Below are 18,163 nucleotides of genomic sequence, written 5' to 3'. Positions count from 1 at the left end.
GTGCGCTGCTTTCTGCGTCACAATCGGGCCCCAAATAGGGAATCTGGTAAGTGTGCCCACCCAACCTTTTGTTTCTTCAACTCACAGAAGTAGAAAATTGCCAGTTTTATCCAGTAAAGTGTACCCCAAAAATATCTTATTTGAGTATCGATGGACACGCATCAAAAGTCGGTGTCACAGCTGCCCAATCTAAAATATTTGCTCGATGACCACGCTTGTAACTCAAAACACTCATTGAAATCAATGGAAATGCAGTTAAACCATTCCAGCTGTCCAAAAGAAAGTCAACAAAAATATTTGTAACTTTTTTTTTTAAAGAAAAATTGCAGTAAATAAAAATATTGAAGTAGAAAATTGCCAGTTTTATCCAGTAAAGTGTCCCCCAAAAATATCTTATTTGCGTATCGATGGACACGCATCAGAAGTCGGTATCACAGCTGCCCAATGTAAAATATTTGCTCGATGGCCACGCTTGTAACTCAAAACACTCATTGAAATGAATGGAAATGCAGTTAAACCATTCCAGCTGCCCAAAAGAAAGTCAACAAAAATATTTGTAACTTTTTTTTTTTTAAAGAAAAATTGCAGTCAATAAAAATATTGTCCTTTATAAAAACAGAGTAATGGCATACTTATATAGAATGTAGCGCAATGAAACAATGTACAGTATTTTATTTTTTTTCTCCAATCAATGAAGAATGTGCTGCTTTTTCTGGTCTATAGCCCCTGGTCACATCGGGGCAGTATAATATATGGATATGCATAAAGGATTGCTCAGTAATTGGCGGTATTAAAACTCATTCTTTGCAGAGGACGAAGAATGTATGCCTGTCAGTATTCTTATATTAACCGCATGTGTTTCTCCAAGGTGTGTGTTCAAAGATCCATTGCGCCCAGTGTTTTACCACGGATTTTATTAGCCTGTCTGTGGCTTCCGCATTATGCGTTTGCCTTAGTCTGCAAAGTTATCTGGTTGTAGTTAATACACACCGTGTAGTTCTTTGTTTTATGCACATTTGACAGTGAACTGCGACTTGGAATGGCAGTAAAGGTTTTTTTTTTTTTTGTTTATTTTTAAGAATTGCACATCAGCTGCCAAGTGAATGGCTTTGACATGTGATCACCGCAAACATATAATGCTCGTATCTGAAATCTGTTCTCCCAAGTCAACGTAAATGATGGTCCAAAACATTTACTTGTACAGTGAAACTCCTCTACATCGAAATCATGCTTGCAGCAAGAAATTTTTCACAACAGGGGTTTTTTCACGGTAGCAAATTTTATCTCAGATGTAAACACACACACAAAACGTATATGTGTACTTTTTATTCGCGAGGCATGAGCAGAGAAAAAGATTTCATATAACGGAACAGGGGGATTTTTCGTTGTAGGGGAAGCAGAAAAGTGGGAATGGCTTTCATGCATGAACATTTTTTTCACGCTAGGGGGTATTTTCGCCCATGTAGGTTTCGTTGTAGAGGAATTTCAGTGTATCCCCCAAAGACTCTGAAGTGGGGTCACTGGCATCTCAAGGCACCACTTTACGATAGACTTGCTGTTCTGTTCCCGTCTGAGCGGGATTTAGAACACAAGGGTCCCAGTCAAGTTGGCATAAGCTTGTTACCTTTCTGTTTTCCTTAAGAACGCCGAAAACCCGAGTATTTTTGGTGGTGTGCGATCCTCTCAGCCCCCAGTTGCGTAACTAAGCCCCTTTAGCCCCCTCACCGCTTGAGTCTGGCCGAGAGATTAGACGCTTCTTTTCTCTTCCTGTTATCTTATCCTGTTATCTTAGCCCCTCTTATTTTCCCACAGTTTGGCTCAGTTCTCTCTTGGATTCACGACACTTGTCGCTTCATGCCTATTCGTCTCATTTTAAAGATAATTCTAGTCGATTTGTTGTTGTTGGCGGTGTCATCTTTCCCAAACCAGATCTTGGATCATTTCCCTGGCTAAGCAGTTGAATACCAAGAAGGCAAGGAAGCACAGATTCAGGAATGAAAACATAATATTGGCTCTTATGTTGACCTATCTGCCTAGTTTACACGCATGATACTATGTCAAGGGTCATCCAAGGATATTATGCAAAGATCTTGACTGCAAGCCCCCCACCCCTTCAGCCGTAAAAAAAGCAACTTGTTCCGGCAGTCCGTAGCTTCCTCATCCCTAATGTAGGCGAAAGTATACTTGCTTGACCCGCCCACCAGCCACTCGGCTACGTATGACGTGAAATCCCGAGACTGCCAGTCACAAAGAATGCTCTTGTTTCCCAGAGGAAGGGGGGGGGGGATCATTGAGCAGCAGCCAGCCTTTTTGTATTGCTTCCTATTGATGTGCATCTAGTACCGTACTGCCAGCAGCCGCGAGATAACACAGAAAGGCGTGTGCGTTTCTGTGTGTGCACCCTGTGTTGTTGGGAGTGTCAGAGCTGCCTGTGAAAGGGAAGGAGCAATTACAGGGTTTTTTTTGTTTGTTTATGTACTCATGTCTCACTGGGTGTTCCACCATTTTGCTCCCATAGGGGGGTCCAGAGGTTTAGAGCCAAAGAGAAGTGGCGTGAAAGGCCCCTCCGACAGAAGGATGGAGAATGGGGTGAGTGCCTGAATTTCATCACTTTTTTTTTTTTTTAAACAACTAATCTTAACTTGTTCAAAAAATGTTGGATTGAAGACCGTAAGAAGGACCTTGATCTGCTACTGGGGGAATTAACAAGTTGAATAATTAAAATGTCTGCATTTTTTTTTAGATCTTAGAAAGCGCTGAACTCCTGTAGTCATCCCTCATTAAAACCACATTGGCTTTATTGACTTGCCGTTGTCTTTGAGCACATCATGTTCACATAAAGTATGTGACCCGATATCTCGTTTGAGCATTCAACTATGCGACCCACAATCTCGTTTCTCTCTAATGTGCAACGAGGGAACTCATTAATCCCGTATATAAATGCAAATTTGAAATTGAGTGGGGGGGCACGTGTACAAAGACTTGCTTGTTCATGCACTTAACCTCCAAGGTCTGCTTGACTTTCAAGTTGTTCTAATTCCATGAAAGAATACAAAAAGTTGTGCAAACGTTACCTTGAAAAACACTGCTCATGAATGAATGAATATTTTTATTGTCAATTGTCATGCATGGTTTTAAGTAGCATTTTTCACATTCATCCCCTGTAACTGTCTTACAAGTGTAAATGGAATATGTAAACACTTGACCTTTGATACATTTTTTTGGGCATTTGCCCCATGTACAAAAATTCAAAAGTTGTCATAAATTCAATGCCTCATTTTGACAATGCAATGTTGATGGTTGGATAAACAACACTGCCTGGATATTTTTTTTTTCCCAGGTGTCAACTCCCAGGATGGACATGACTTTAGCCGAGCTGCAAGAAATGGCAGCCAGGCAGCAACAGCAAATCGAAGCCCAACAGCAACTCCTGGCTTCCAAGGTACTAACCGGCGCGAGAGAAGGAAGATGAAAGGCCAGACTGGGGCTGGTTGAGATGATTGGATATGGAGGATGAAGAGCTTATGTGGCGGTGGTGGTGGTGGCTGCGGTGATAAAAGTAACAGCAAGCGGATAGGAAATAGTGAGAGGAGATTAAAGGAGGGTAAAAAAAGAAAATGACGATTTTCAGATAAGGAGGTTATTCTTCACAGGTCAGATGAGTTGCTGCAGGTGATTTTTTTTTTAAGAACCTGAGACACATGCCTCATGCATTCTCATGAAACATGCGCCACGAGTCTTGTTCATGCTCTCAGACAAACCGCAGTAAGATAAGATTTTACACTACACCTTTTGGATATTACTCCATTCTGCGATGACTGATACCAATTTTTAAAAAACGTTTTTTTTTTTTTTTTTTTTTTTTTTACAAACCTTATCAATTTCCCTCAGCCTGCCATTTCTGCAAAACTGCATCAGCCAAGGAATGCAAATTAAAGCAATCATCTGCACTCACCTCAACTTGTAAATGCATGAGTTGAATCAGTGCTTCTAGGTTTATCAGACCCCCTTTTTTAATTTTTTTTTTTTTTTAAATAAAATGCAAATATCTGTACTTGCAAGAGTGTAAGTGCCTTTGTCACCTGTGCCACCAGGAGCAGCGACTGCGCTACTTGAAGCAGCAGGAGCAGCGTCACCAGCAACAGGCCTCCGAGCAGGAGAAGCTGCAGCGCCTGCGTGACAACATCGAGAACCAGGAGGGTCGCCTCAAGAAGGTCCGAGCCCTCAAGGGCCAAGTTGAGCAGAAGCGCGTCAGCAACGGCAAGCTCGGTAAGCTCTCAAAACCAGCAGATGTTGTTGTCATGTATCTTCTAATGTTGTTACATCAATGCGCCACGAACATGGATTTAGAAACACAATTGGCTGTTGTTTCCACACCCTTCCTTTTTTGTGTTCAGTGGAGGAGATCGAGCAGATGAACAACCTCTTCCAGCAGAAGCAGAGAGAGCTGGTGATGGCCGCGTCCAAGGTGGAGGAGCTGAGCCGACAACTGGACTTGCTCAAAAGCGGCAAAGTGGATAACTTCCACGACAACCAGAGCTCCGTGGCTGAACTGGACCGTCTCTACAAGGAGCTGCAGGTGCGTGCTTGGAAAGAAAAAGCAAGACATAACTTTGCCTTGGGCAATAAATATTGACAAGCGAGATTAATTCCCACTAAGAGAATCATTTTCATGTTTTTTGTCTGTATGGCTGCAAAGAAGCCCAGCGGAAGGCAAACATAAAGTCGCTTTGAACTTTGAACAATGCTAATGTTCAAATGACCATGTCTGTTCTAAGAACAGCGAATTATCAATGTGAATAGGGATATTGCCTCACATGAATATAAACTAAAAAGAGAATATATGCCAGTGTTGGAATAACTTGCTTGAAAAAAAATCGGTCAATACTTTTGGTAGCTCAGAAGGAGAGAAAAAAACGAATCCCAGAAGGGTAAAAAACGAGCAACCCCCTTTTTTTTGTGTGTGTGTCATTACATTTGCATTTTGAAATCGGTGAGAGAAAAAAAAAATTAAGGCCATCTCAGTTAGGTTGAACTTCAGTGAGCCTGAACTCTTTTGTGTTCGCCAGCTGAGGAACAAGCTCAACCAGGACCAAAACTCCAAACTGCAGCAGCAGCGCGAGAACCTGAACAAGCGCAACATGGAGGCGGCCGCCATGGACAAGAGGATCAGCGAGCTGCGCGATCGACTCTGGAAGAAGAAGGTGGCGCTGCAGCAGAAAGAGAACGTCCCTGTAAGAATGACTTGCATTACTCAACCAACCACTTTTAATCAAGGTCATTCTTTCAATAGTTGATCCCATCTAAAAATGGTCACGATCTTAGTGAAGAGAAAAAAAAAATTAAGGCCATCTCAGTTAGGTTGAACTTCAGTGAGCCTGAACTCTTTTGTGTTCGCCAGCTGAGGAACAAGCTCAACCAGGACCAAAACTCCAAACTGCAGCAGCAGCGCGAGAACCTGAACAAGCGCAACATGGAGGCGGCCGCCATGGACAAGAGGATCAGCGAGCTGCGCGATCGACTCTGGAAGAAGAAGGTGGCGCTGCAGCAGAAAGAGAACGTCCCTGTAAGAATGACTTGCATTACTCAACCAACCAATTTTAATTCAAGGTCATTCTTTCAATAGTTGACCCCATCTAAAAATGGTCACGATCTTAGTGCTCTCTTGTGGCTATTTGTTTTTCTTCAAACCTCATACCTTGTACGTAGAAGTTTTTAAAGCAGAACACAACTTTCTTTTCTGTGGAAGACTCTGCCGTTTGCGCCACTCGTGTTCCACATCAGCTTTTCTGTTGAGTCCCATTTGGAGGACAACACTCGCCCTAGCATGCCAGTGGACTCAGAAGTGCCCTGCCGACATTGCAGGCAAGCCGTAATGTCAGGGGAGATGTTATCTTCTGTGGCTTGCAACAGGAAAAGGGCGAGATTGATGATTTTTCCTTAAAGCGTACACAACATCTATTTTTGGGCGGGGGAAGAGGAAAACAAGCACCCGAGAAAGGGATTGGTGGAGAAATGAACATGTTAAATGTATCATCAATCATCACATAACTGTTTAGGGAAAGTGTGAAATAAAAATAAAAAATACATATATTTATTTGTCCCATTTGGAGGACAACACTCGCCCTAGCATGCCAGTGGACTTAGAAGTGCCCTGCCGACATTGCAGGCAAGCCGTAATGTCAGGGGAGATGTTATCTTCTGTGGCTTGCAACAGGAAAAGGGCGAGATTGATGATTTTTCCTTAAAGCGTACACAACATCTATTTTTGGGCGGGGGGAGAGGAAAATAAGCACCCGAGAAAGGGATTGGTGGAGAAATGAACATGTTAAATGTATCATCAATCATCACACAACTGTTGAGGGAAAGTGTGAAATAAAATATAGATATATATGTATATTAGATGAATCTGAACCTTCTAGCTTCTAACATATTGTGATATGTTTTAGTTTTGTCAGTTGTTTTGCATGTAATCTAAACTGATGTGGCGATTTTTGAAGCAGGTAAGAAGACAATTTCAGATTTTCTAAAATTGATTTCTTTTAAATCTTTTTTTTAAATGATTAAAATTATTCATAAATTTGCAACTGAGTGATTCTGCAATATTAGTATTCTGGTATGGTTTGACTAAACACCAACATGACTTCACCCGAAGGGAAACAAATGAACTTTTCTATGATATGCTAATTTATTAGGACGCACCCGTTGGATTCCACTGAACCCTTCTAAAGCATTTTTTTCCCCTTGAAAAACCCCATTTATTTTTTTGCAAGCACAATAAAGTAGGAATAAAGTATCTCATTAAGACGGGAGGTCCAAAAAAGGTTCGTGCAAGGAGGTGATTCACCCATCCTGCCTGGAATCACAATGAGTGGGCCTTTTTCACGTCCACACAAAGACTTTCTCCATCCCAAGCTGCTCTCCTGACATAACGCACCCAGCTCTCTAAAGCTAGTCTTTCCCTCTGAGTCACAGAGTTTAACAGAGCCCAAGAGCAGGGGAAATACTTCATAGGAACTAAATACAAAGGCGGTGTTAGCTGCCCATTAAAATTTTTTTTTTTTTTTTTTTAAATTTTGAACTGCTGTTGCATGTTTGTGCTTTTGTTCTCCCAAGAATGGCTATCCCAGTAAAGAGAGGGCTTCAAAAGACACACATCCTCAGGTAATCAAAACTAGCGTCGGCAGGAACATCCGTTCCCTGTTTTTTCCTCTGATATCTGCAATTTGACTCTGCACAGGATTTGCTGGCTCTTAAAACAGAACCGTGATAGGTGTCGTGTGTCAGTTCCGTCCAGCTTTTCAGGGATAGTGCATGTTGACACATTGACATTTTGGTGTTGGTGTACTAATCCACTCAAATTGAAAGGGTAGCGAGTCATGGCTGTTTATTGGGGCGAGAAAAACTTAAGTCTGCGTGCTCGTAAACCCAAGATAGCACTGTGCTTTTTTTTTTTTTTCCTTAAATTGAACAAATTGACAAAAGGACGCCACCTCCAGGCTGATTTTTAATGGCAGTCAACCTCGGCATGCTCCACACATTTCTGTGCTTTTACCAAACCGTTTCAAGCAGTCTGTGTCAATCTGATTTATGTTTTTTGGGGTCTAAAACAGTTTTGTGTTGACTGTTCTCCTCTTCATACGGGATGTATGAATGCTAAATTATAATCACATTTCTTATTTGCTGATCACCAGGTGCCTTCCGATGGCCCAGCCAGTCAACAACAGTCAGGTGGTCCATCTCGTGTGGCAGCAGTCGGCCCGTACATCCAGTCATCCACGCTGCCTCGCGGTGGCTCGGGCAGACACGAACTGCTTGTAAAACCAGCCTACCCGGACGGCACCTCCACCTTGCCGACGCATGATCAGCAGGGAAAGCAGCAGGGAAAGGCCGGAACAGGTGAGCGAGCATGGGATATGTTGGCTTTAAAGACCAAACCACAATTTCCCGCTTTCTAATTTCCATCCGAAATAGCCTCTTAACTCAGAAGTGGAAAAATTATGGCCCGTTCTTTATTTTCGGATTCTAAACCGCACACAGTAAATTAAAAAAAAAAATAAAATAGATGTGCAATTAGATCGTTCTGGAGGAGTCCATGTTGTAACAATAGATATTTACACAGGAATATATTTAAATCTATGAATGACCCGGTCCCATCAGTCTGTAATAAAAAGTAGATGTCGCATTGGTACAAAAATTTGCCCATCACTACCTTGTTAACTAGTCAAAAATCACATGGCTATAACAATGACTTGGTCAAGCCTACAAACCAACTTTTGGCATTTGACAAGACTGCGCTGCCCCCAGCAGGAGCAGAGAGGTGTGATGCTTCCAACACGTGTGACGTCACTCTGAGCTCAGAAGGTAGCGAGTTAACCATTTGGTTTGCCGTGAGCAGCTTTTTTTGTTTGTTTGTTTGTTTTTTGCAGTGACCTGTTGATGTGGGCTTTGTTTAAAAGAAAAAAAGGAAAAAAAAAGTCGCAATTAAATGCTCTTCGTACCGCTCTGGTGATATCGTCAAAAAATGTATACGGTGACCTATTATCTTTAATCAGTGCGGCAGAATCTTTCAAATGTATTTGCTCAATTAGCTTCCTCCTCTAATTAGCACTGAAAGTGCCAACATAAACAGACATGGCATCTGTAAAGCCAAAGTTTACAGCTCCCTTCGAGAAAGGAAACAATATCAATCTCCCACCACTAAGCAGCCATTTTGTTTCCTTCTACTGAGCTGTGGATTTGGATTTGGAAACTATTGACTTCTGTAGCATCTTAGGCCTTTGCTACGACTAGCTAACATTTCTTGCGCTAAGGCCATAATGGTTTTTTCTCTTCATTTTTTTTTTTGTTTTGTTTGTTCCCTTTGGAATGCATCTTCCTCAGAAGCCATGTTTTTACTTGAGCCTCTGAAAGAACTTCGAGCCAAGAGAAAAGGTAGAGGGAAAAAAAAGTCTTGTTTGGTGTGCTCCTCACTGGCTTTCTGTCGATATATTATTTCTGTGAGTGGTGAAAAGATGACTTGATATTCTCACGCGATCTGTTTGTTGCGTGTTTCTCTTTTGACGAGTGCCTTTGAAGCGCACCCCCCACCCCTCCCACGGCCCCCAAATACTAGTTTCCTTCCACCTTGAATGGTTGAAGTGTCTTAGTGTGGATCAGATTATACCATATATATGAAAGTGTTCAGACTAATTAGATGGAAATCTTCATGATTTATTAGTTAGTCATGTAATCACTTTGTGCGTTTCTTCCACAAGATACTGATAAGTCCCACCTTGCCCAATAGAAATGAACAGCAACACTGGAGGAAAAACCCCCCGACTCAGGAAAAATTGCAAGCATCCAGTGCTAAGAAACAATGGGGCGTGGAAGCGTGCTCAAAATTTAGTGTGCCTCCTATTCTACAAACTGCCTTTCTAAATTATTTTATTCATCTTCTGCTCTCTTATGTGTCCTTCAGGGAACCAGTCATCGAAACTGGAGTCCAACGGTCATGTTCCAGCTTCTTCAACGCTTCCACGAATGACATCTCACTCCCACAAAGACCAAGGTAACAATCTCCACTTGTATAAAGTACGGACGGACGTGAATAGTTTGTTTTTCTGTAAGCCAAGCAGGGAACAAAGAAATTGAATTTTATTCTAAGGTCTTACCACCCATTCCTACAAAACAGTGACCCCCTTTCAGCTTTAAATTGCATAGAGACATCATTGTTGTTTTTTTCTGGTCTTGTGATTAGATGACACCGAGCCCAAAAGGGACAGGAAGGTGCGTCCGTTTTCCATGTTTGAGCCAACCGAGGTTCCTGCCACCTCGCTTCGCAAAAACCAGAGCAGTGATGACTTGGTCAGGGATGCCCAAGTAAGAAGCAAAGCAAATATAATTTCCACCCTTTGCAAAAATACATTGTCACACTCTGACCTAACGGATTTCACCTTCTTGTCATCTTAGTCTGCTCCCAAGGCGCCAGTTAAAGTCCCACCGCCCGTGCCTACCAAGCCAAAAGGCCCAAATGTCATCCCGTACGGCAAACAGGGCCTCAACACAGGCACCTTCCCGAAAGCTAAGCCACACAGCAGCCAGCCCCATCCTGGCCACGCCCACGTGCCTCTCCCGCCCTCCCAGAGCCAGACGCTCCCCCTGCCTCCAAAGCAGGACCCTCCGCCTGCAGCTACCGTGCGGCCTTTCACCCCGGAGCTGCCTTCCTCCAAGCCGCAGACCCTCGCCGCCAGCTCCATCTACTCCATGTACACCCAGCAGGCTGGCATCCAGGGGGCCCTCAGCAGGTCTCAGAGCCGCACCAACGGCTTTGTCAGTGGTAAGCCTGTCACCAAAAACATGTGACATACCGCGGACCAAAAAAAAAAAATCAAAAACACTGTTATGACCTTTAGGGCAGCAAACTGGGTTGTATTTTGCATCCCACAATGCAGTTGATGGTAGTTAAATATGTCATTGTTCTTGTCAGTGGAGCTACACACAAGACATGGGCACGATACCCTGGACTGACCGCTAGTCTAATAACAAGCTTTCATGTTCTACAGACAAGTCAGAGAAAAAGAGAAATATCCATGGGATTTATGCCAGTGTGTACTTTTTCAAATGATCACTTCCTAAAAAAAATCACAATCACAATGTCTCCTCACTAGTGTGCTACTTTTGGGAGAGGCCTGTGCACTACACACGTGATCCGTAAGGGCTAACACCAGATGTTTTATTTGCAGTGTATGGAAAGCCGGTGATTCCCAGTGGAGGCTCCCAACACCCAGAGAACCCCTACCTGGACCGTCGCTCCCCGGCGCTTGAATCCGAGGTGGACCACGGAGCGAACCACACGGGCCCTAGCCCATCCGAGGGCGGCCAACCGGAGACGGAGCGCATCCCGCGACCCCTCAGCCCCACCAAGCTGCTCCCGTTCATTTCCAACCCCTACCGGCACCAGAGCGACGGCGACCTGGAGGCCCTCAGGAAGAAGCTCTACAACGCTCCCAGGCCCCTGAAGAAGCGCAGCTCCATCACCGAGCCGGAGGGACCCGCTGGGCCCAATATCCAGAAGCTGCTCTATCAGAAAACCACCCTGGCAGCCATGGAGACCACCGTGATCACGCCGGGCACTCCCACCCTTCCTGGTGAAGCAGAGAAGGGCGCGGAGGTACCTATGAAGCCATACCTTCCGGGCCCCTCGAACAACACAGAGAACCACCCGTCGGATGCGGGACGATCCGTGGAGGGGCCGCAGTTCCCAGGCGGGAACGTTCACATTCCAGCTCCCGCTGAACAAAGCAGGCCGCCCTCCGCCATCCTGGCCGCAGAACACATCGTCCCGCCTCCTCCTCCGTCACACCCGGCCCCTCGCCCCGAAGATGCGCTCTTCCCACCACCGCCACCCCCTGCCAGTCTGGACGACCCGCTGCCCAACCTCCCCCCTCCGCCTCCGGAGGGCTTCCTGGAAGAGTTTCCCCCTTACCCACCGCCACCGTACCCCAGTGGAGCAGAGCAGGACAGCCTGGGAGAGGACACCTTTAACATGAAAGCGCCCGAAGTCACTGGGCAGGTTGCTCTGCCCCCGGTAAGAGCCAACACGCGTCTCTGAAATGCACACCCTAAATCTTTGATTTGAATCTCTTATTTGATTTTTGGCTTCAACCCCCAATTTTAAACCGTAACCCTGCCTTGGAACTTTACTTTAAAACCCAAACCATTGCTTGAAACTCTGGCTGATAATTTGAAAGCCCTCACTGACTTGGTGTAAATTGCTAATTTGAAACCCCGACCGACTCTTGTGTTGAGATCCTGGTTTGAAAACCCTACTTTGAGACAATAAGCCAGGCCTCAAACACTGACTCGTGCTTTGAGCCCAATTCTAAACCTCGACCGTGGCTTGTAGCCCTAATTTGAAACACTGTTGTTTGCTTGAACTCTTGACTCACACATGAACTTTTATTTGAAATCTTGACCCGCGGTTGAAACTCGAAATCTTTACTTGAAACCTGAACACAGGTTGCAGTCTCCGTTTAAAACCCTACCCTTCGCTTGAAACCCTAAACCCGGCTCGAGACCCCGAGTGGAAACCCAAACCGTTGCATGAAACCCTGGCCCTTGCTCAAAATCCGAATTTGAAACCCTGACCCAAACTCCCAATTTGAGATCCTAACGGGAAAACCTAATCCAGGTTTACATAACCGAAAACTAAATTCAGGATATAAATAACTTGTTTTTTAAATCAGTCCAGTTTTGTTGGTTTCTCAAAATGTTGTTGAGTCATCTGTCACGAGCTGGGTCAACGTTATATAATTAGATAATCCCCATCAAACAGTGCTATTGTTTCTTGGAAAAAACACTCCTTATTCTACTTGGACAAAGTCGAGGTTCTGCCTACTTTTCTCCCAGATTTCCACACTCCGCCTTATTTGCTAAAACACCCTGTGTGTTAAAAATAAACCCCGCAGTTTACACGTCCTTGCGATCCCACCGCCAGGAGGAGGATTTGTGTTGGTTTTACCTCACCAAAAGGCGACCAATTACAAATCAGTGTTGCGGCCTACGTCTCGACCCTTGCCCTCGCTTTTCTTTGTCCGGCTAATCAGGTTGCATAACGCTCAATTAAAAGAGGCAAAGTTGTTTCTTTCAGCTCGGCTTCAATTGTGCAAAATCACGTACCGCCCTCCTCCTCTCAGTTAAGCGCGAACGCGGCGTAGAGCGGTGGCCCCGCAGTAGAACCATTGCTGCGTTCGCTTCTTAACAGGGCAAAAGGACCAACCTGCGCAAGCTCGGCTCGGAACGGATTGACCACAACATGAGAGTCAAGTTCAACCCGTTGGCCCTGCTGCTCGACTCATCTCTGGAGGGCGAGTTCGATTTGGTGCAGAGAATTATCTATGAGGTAAACGCTCAAACCCAAAATGGACACCATCTGTTTGGGGTTCACACTTTGCTTGAATGTTTTCCTTCCCCCCTTTGGCACCGCGCTCAGGTGGAGGACCCCAGCCAGCCTAACGACGAAGGCATCACCGCGCTACACAACGCCGTGTGCGCCGGACACACAGAGATTGTCAAGTTTCTCGTCCAGTACGGCGTCAACGTCAACGCCGCGGACAGCGACGGATGGTGAGTTATTATAGCTCATGAAGACCAAGTCGGATTTCCAATTTGAATAAATTTTCTCCTGTATTTTATCGAAAGCAAGTAGCAGATTAGAAAATGATTATTCTGGGTTTTTTCTTTCTATTCTGGGATTTGCTTTATTCCTCCTGATGCCAAATGAGCTTTGATACTGTCGTTTTCTCAACAATAACATGAAATTCCACCTCCACAAAATAATAAATAATGTAAATACAAAAAATGTAAAAAATTTCATTTTTCAAAACCGATAGGTATACATCATCCTTAAGTTTCCTTTTATCTGGGAAATAGCAAATTCTTCAATGGTACCTTGACTTCATGAAATTTTGCTCATTTCAATTAATTGAAATACCATTAATCGATTTAAAAAAAAACAACAAAAAACAAAAAACTTGATTTCATACATGCTTTTCCCACAATTTCTGACCCAGTCTTTCTTCTTCTCGGAGCGCAGGACGCCTCTCCACTGCGCGGCCTCCTGCAACAACGTTCAGGTGTGCAAGTTCCTGGTGGAGTCAGCCGCCGCCGTCTTCAACACCACATACAGCGACATGCAGACGGCAGCCGACAAGTGCGAGGAGATGGAGGAAGGGTACACCCAGTGCTCCCAGTTCCTCTACGGTCAGTTGGAAATTACTTTTTTTGGTTGACCTGCCCGCAATACAGAGATGACCACGTCATTTATTATAATCATAATTTATGTGCAGCAACATCCACAGGCAGAGGACACAACGACAGAGAAATAACGATTGCATATCTAAACACCCAAAATGTTGAACAAAAAAATAAAACAGTCTGATAGCTTGATGCTAACATATAATGACATAACGGCATAGACGGGCTAATGGAAATGAGCAGTGTGGTAATTATAAACCCTCAAAACAAACTGCTACCTTGGACACACATGGAGCCACCAAAAAAAAAAAAAAAACAATAAAACCAAAAAAAAACAAAAACGTGATGACTTAAAGTTACACAGCATAGGTTGGTTTGTCCAGGGGCTCATTTTTGCGTGTACCTCTCCCTGCAGGCGTTCAGGAGAAGATGGGCATCATGAACAGGGGCGTGGTTTATGCCCTTTGGGACTTCACGGGGGAGAATCCCGACGAGCTGTCCTTCCGCGAGGGGGACTGCATGACTATCGTCCGCAGGGAGGACGAGGATGAAATCGAGTGGTGGTGGGCACGCCTGGGAGACAACGAGGGCTACATTCCCCGCAACCTACTTGGGGTAAGACAAATATTGAGCCCCTGAAGCCGGTTTTGCTGAGCATCATGAAATTCGGGAGGCGTGTTTGTCTAAATAGTCTCAAGAAGCCGTGCCCAGAAAAGGCACAGGAAATTGGTTGCTTTTGTTTCAAAGCAGCCATGTATGAGTGTTTATTTGTTTCCCAAAACAATTTCGTCAGCACTCTTTGGAATTGTTTTTGAAATTTAGCACCTGAATCCAGTTTTGCTGAGTAACATGAAATTTAGAAGGTTTGAGTAGACCCACCAAAAAAAGTCTTAAGAAACCATGCCCAAATTGGCACAGGAATTTGGCCATTTTATTTTGAAGTCTCTTTGGAATGTTTTGCAAGATTTGGTAAGCTGAACTCCCAAAAAGGTATTAAAAATGCTTTGAAGCACATAGAATGTCAGCTATTTTAGGTGAAAGCAGGCACAATGGGGGGACACAATGCGGGTTGGGAGGTCTTGCTGATCGTTTCTTGCATTGTTATTAATACCTGGGTGTCATCTTCTTTTGCCTCTTGCAGCTGTATCCTCGAATAAAGCCACGACAGAGAAGCCTCGCCTAAGGATTCCTGCACATTTCAACATCAGCGCACTAACACACACATACACTACTCGGTTCGTATATCGGTCTTTCGGTTAGAATTTCAAGATCTCAGGCTGAAGGACTCACAAAAAGACATAGAAGTGGATGTCGTTGTCGTTTATGGGTCAGACACCTGTGGAGAATTTTGTCATCAGCTCCACTGAAACACTGAACATTTTAAACTGGACATTTTAAAGTTTAGAGGAAGTTTAAGTTCAACCGGAAATTTCACATAGCCCAATGTCACTTAAGTTTTTGTGAGTGGCGTACACACACACACACACACACACACACACACACACACAAAATCCGGGAAAAGAAGGAAACTGCTGCATTGAAGGAACACTAAAGCAGAGGTGGGGGGAGCCTGCAGCACCATATGGGCCAGTTATAGAAAATAACCCTGCCAGGACCCGTTGGAGAAAAAAAAGTTCAACATGTCGCATTTGTTCATAATTTCAGTAAGGCCCTCTGAGGATTTTTTTTTTTGACTCCCCCACCCATGCGCAAAAATGAAGGATCAAATAATGAACACCTTTTAGCCCAACTGTGGCACTTTTCTCCACACTAACGGCATTTCTGGCCCAGTTCCACATTTTTAAAAATATACATATTGCCGGCACTATTTTCTGAAGTCCCAAAAATGACGAAAACTGTGGATGTAAACGCAACACGCAGGATTTGACCTTTTATTTTTTATTTTTAAACTACACTGCTGTTATGTTCAGTACAGTTGAACAGCGTCAAATGCTCAGTTACCATGACAATCTTAAAGCAGAGGCTCGTTTCTAGTGTACCGTGCCTCTCTTTGGATATCCGCGATTGGAGATGTAAAGTCTCCTTTGCAGGGGGGTGGGTGGGATCTGTACAATTTTATTCATTGCTGTTCATCACGTGGCCGATGACGCTGCAAAGCCTTTGAGCATTTGTTTGATATCCAGCTTAAGATCCTTGCACTAGTATGCTCTTTATCCTCAAGAGTCACACAATTCAACACGCTAGCAGAACGGCTCACGCCTTCCTTCCACTGCTGTGTAACATTTCTGCACAGTCGTAAGATGACTACACACTAGTAGGACTGCTTGGCATAACTAGTAGGACAACTAGTAAGGGAAAAGCTGTGCACTACTTGACATGCTCGTTGCTAGCATGGGAAACGATTTGAGCTCATGTTCACTATTGGGGATACCGCATCAATGCTGAAACAACTTTTCATAAAACAGTTGAATAATCACTTGGAAGGCACTAATAAACCAAAAGTCAACCTGCGAGTGCACTGAATTGGCTTAGTAGTGAGGGTAGAGAGCATATTAGTACCTGGACATTGAATTTAAGCATTTATTCAATATCCTTGGTATCCAGCCTAAACTCCATGTACAAGTAGGATAAGTCACACTACCAATTGTGCTGAATTGTCTAAACTAGTGAGGACAAAGTGTAGTGGATATCCTTAATATTTAATAAATGCTCAAAAAGCTTTCCATAGCCCTTGTGCTTTGGCTGAGATGCCACCACTACTTGTATCATTGTGCTTCTTAGTCGCAAAGTAGTGATTTGATGCCGCAGCTGGGGGGGAAAAAAGACGACTCCCAATTCTCGAACATTCCCCCCGCTCTTAAAGTAATGTACAGTGACTACCACAAAACCGAGTTAAGATGACTTCACATGTTTTCCTAATTCACAATTCACGGACTGTTTTCTCAGTCAAATCTTAACAGAATGCGAGTTAAGATGACTTCACATGTTTTCCTAATTCACGGACTGTTTTCTCAGTCAAATCTAACAGAATCGAACTGGCATACTTACTACATGCATATCTCACAGTGCAAGATGTATTTATTTTTGTCACCATTGTTTCCTTATGCTGTCTCAATATAATCTCAAATGTACTGTAGTATTTTCAACATTTATAATAAAATACTTTGTACCCTGCCATTCCTTCTGTATTTTTTTTCCCATAACTCACTTTCACACCTCTTGAGGACAGTTAGGACGCATTAAATCATGACACCCAAACTCATGAATTCTACACATTCTTTTCAATTGTTATAATAATTCACGTTTTCAGAAAGTGCAGCATTACAGAGCGATCGTCTCCTCATTCAAAACATGAAAATCGACGTTGGCATTTTATAGCCAATGTCAATGACCCGCAGGCTAAAGATTCATGTAAATTAAATCCAATGTATAGTTGGCCAGCAGATTAATGTGGAAAAAATGTTTCCTTTTTGTCCCTGTATTCAGGTTATTTCAATCGGATGTCTGCCTTCAAAACTTGCTCATTACGTATCAAGACGGATCTGCCTCATCAGCAAAGCAGGATTTCTTTTGTCTGTAGGCTTGAAAAGGGCCAAAGGTGGAATGCGCTACAATAGATTCCCAATGAGCTTGACTGAGCCGTCTTTTTTTTTTGTTGCTTTTTTGGAAGGACGTTAATTGTGCAATCCTGACTCATCAAGCCCATAGGCAAACTTTTGGCTACAGTTGGTTCCCTTAATAGCTGATCTCGCGCTTTGCAAAGCCACAGTAATTACCGACATCAATAATGTATCAGTTGGGAATGTGTCCCGAGTAGTTTTTGTTTTGTTTTTTAAAATCCTAGTTTTATGGACTTTCTTGCAATTCAAAATAATGTATTTTCATATCGCTACCCAGTACATGTCAAAGTCCCTCCAGCAGATGCCACTGTTGTACCATTTAGCGGTGTAAACGAATATATTAATGAATCCAAATAAAAACATTCCCATTAATATTCACATTGATAGCATGTAATAAAGGACAAATATTTTGTTACTGTGATTCACTTTTATTATTTGACGACTTTGTACTTTCACTCATTTGCAATTGAAAACATTATAGTTACTCGTTTTTATTGTTTTTGACTTGGTTATTGTTCACCGTTTCAGTCTCTCGTGTTTTATGATCATTTTTTTTATTTTTTTATGAACGGCACTTTGAGGTACGGTTGTATTCTAAAGAGCTCTATAGTGGTTCTCAATGTGTGGTTACCAAGCTCTCTAGCGGTATGCAGAACCACTGAATTAAAAGTTCAAGCTGCGAAATGTTACGGTTTTTTAAATACATCACATTTGTTCATTTCAGTTGTAGTTAACATTGAGGTATAATGATTTTGCATTTTTTTCTCTTTGTTTTTGGTTTTGCTTTTTATTGATTGCCATCTCAAGGTTAGTCATCATGGTGGTACTAAGTGGAGATTTTTTTT

General features: G+C 43.3%; 1 protein-coding gene across 1 annotated transcript; it reads left to right on the top strand.

Moving 5' to 3' along the window:
- The first annotated feature begins 6 nt into the window (after positions 1 to 6).
- tp53bp2a (tumor protein p53 binding protein, 2a) lies at positions 7 to 15,538 on the top strand. The gene is made up of 17 exons (XM_019859880.1): positions 7 to 46; positions 2,519 to 2,589; positions 3,341 to 3,442; positions 4,095 to 4,269; positions 4,398 to 4,579; positions 5,070 to 5,234; positions 7,117 to 7,164; positions 7,695 to 7,899; positions 9,461 to 9,550; positions 9,740 to 9,861; positions 9,952 to 10,318; positions 10,725 to 11,569; positions 12,746 to 12,883; positions 12,974 to 13,107; positions 13,577 to 13,743; positions 14,153 to 14,352; positions 14,879 to 15,538. The coding sequence occupies exons 2-17, from the start codon at positions 2,578 to 2,580 to the stop codon at positions 14,918 to 14,920; spliced, it is 2,994 nt and encodes a 997-aa protein (XP_019715439.1). The 5' UTR covers positions 7 to 46; positions 2,519 to 2,577; the 3' UTR covers positions 14,921 to 15,538.
- The last annotated feature ends 2,625 nt before the right edge of the window (positions 15,539 to 18,163 follow it).

This window comes from Hippocampus comes, unplaced genomic scaffold, assembly GCF_001891065.2.
Source record: "Hippocampus comes isolate QL1 unplaced genomic scaffold, H_comes_QL1_v1.1 scaffold64, whole genome shotgun sequence".
Lineage (NCBI taxonomy): Eukaryota > Metazoa > Chordata > Actinopteri > Syngnathiformes > Syngnathidae > Hippocampus > Hippocampus comes.
Note: the sequence above shows the minus strand (reverse complement) of the source record. Positions and strands in the feature narration are given on the sequence as shown.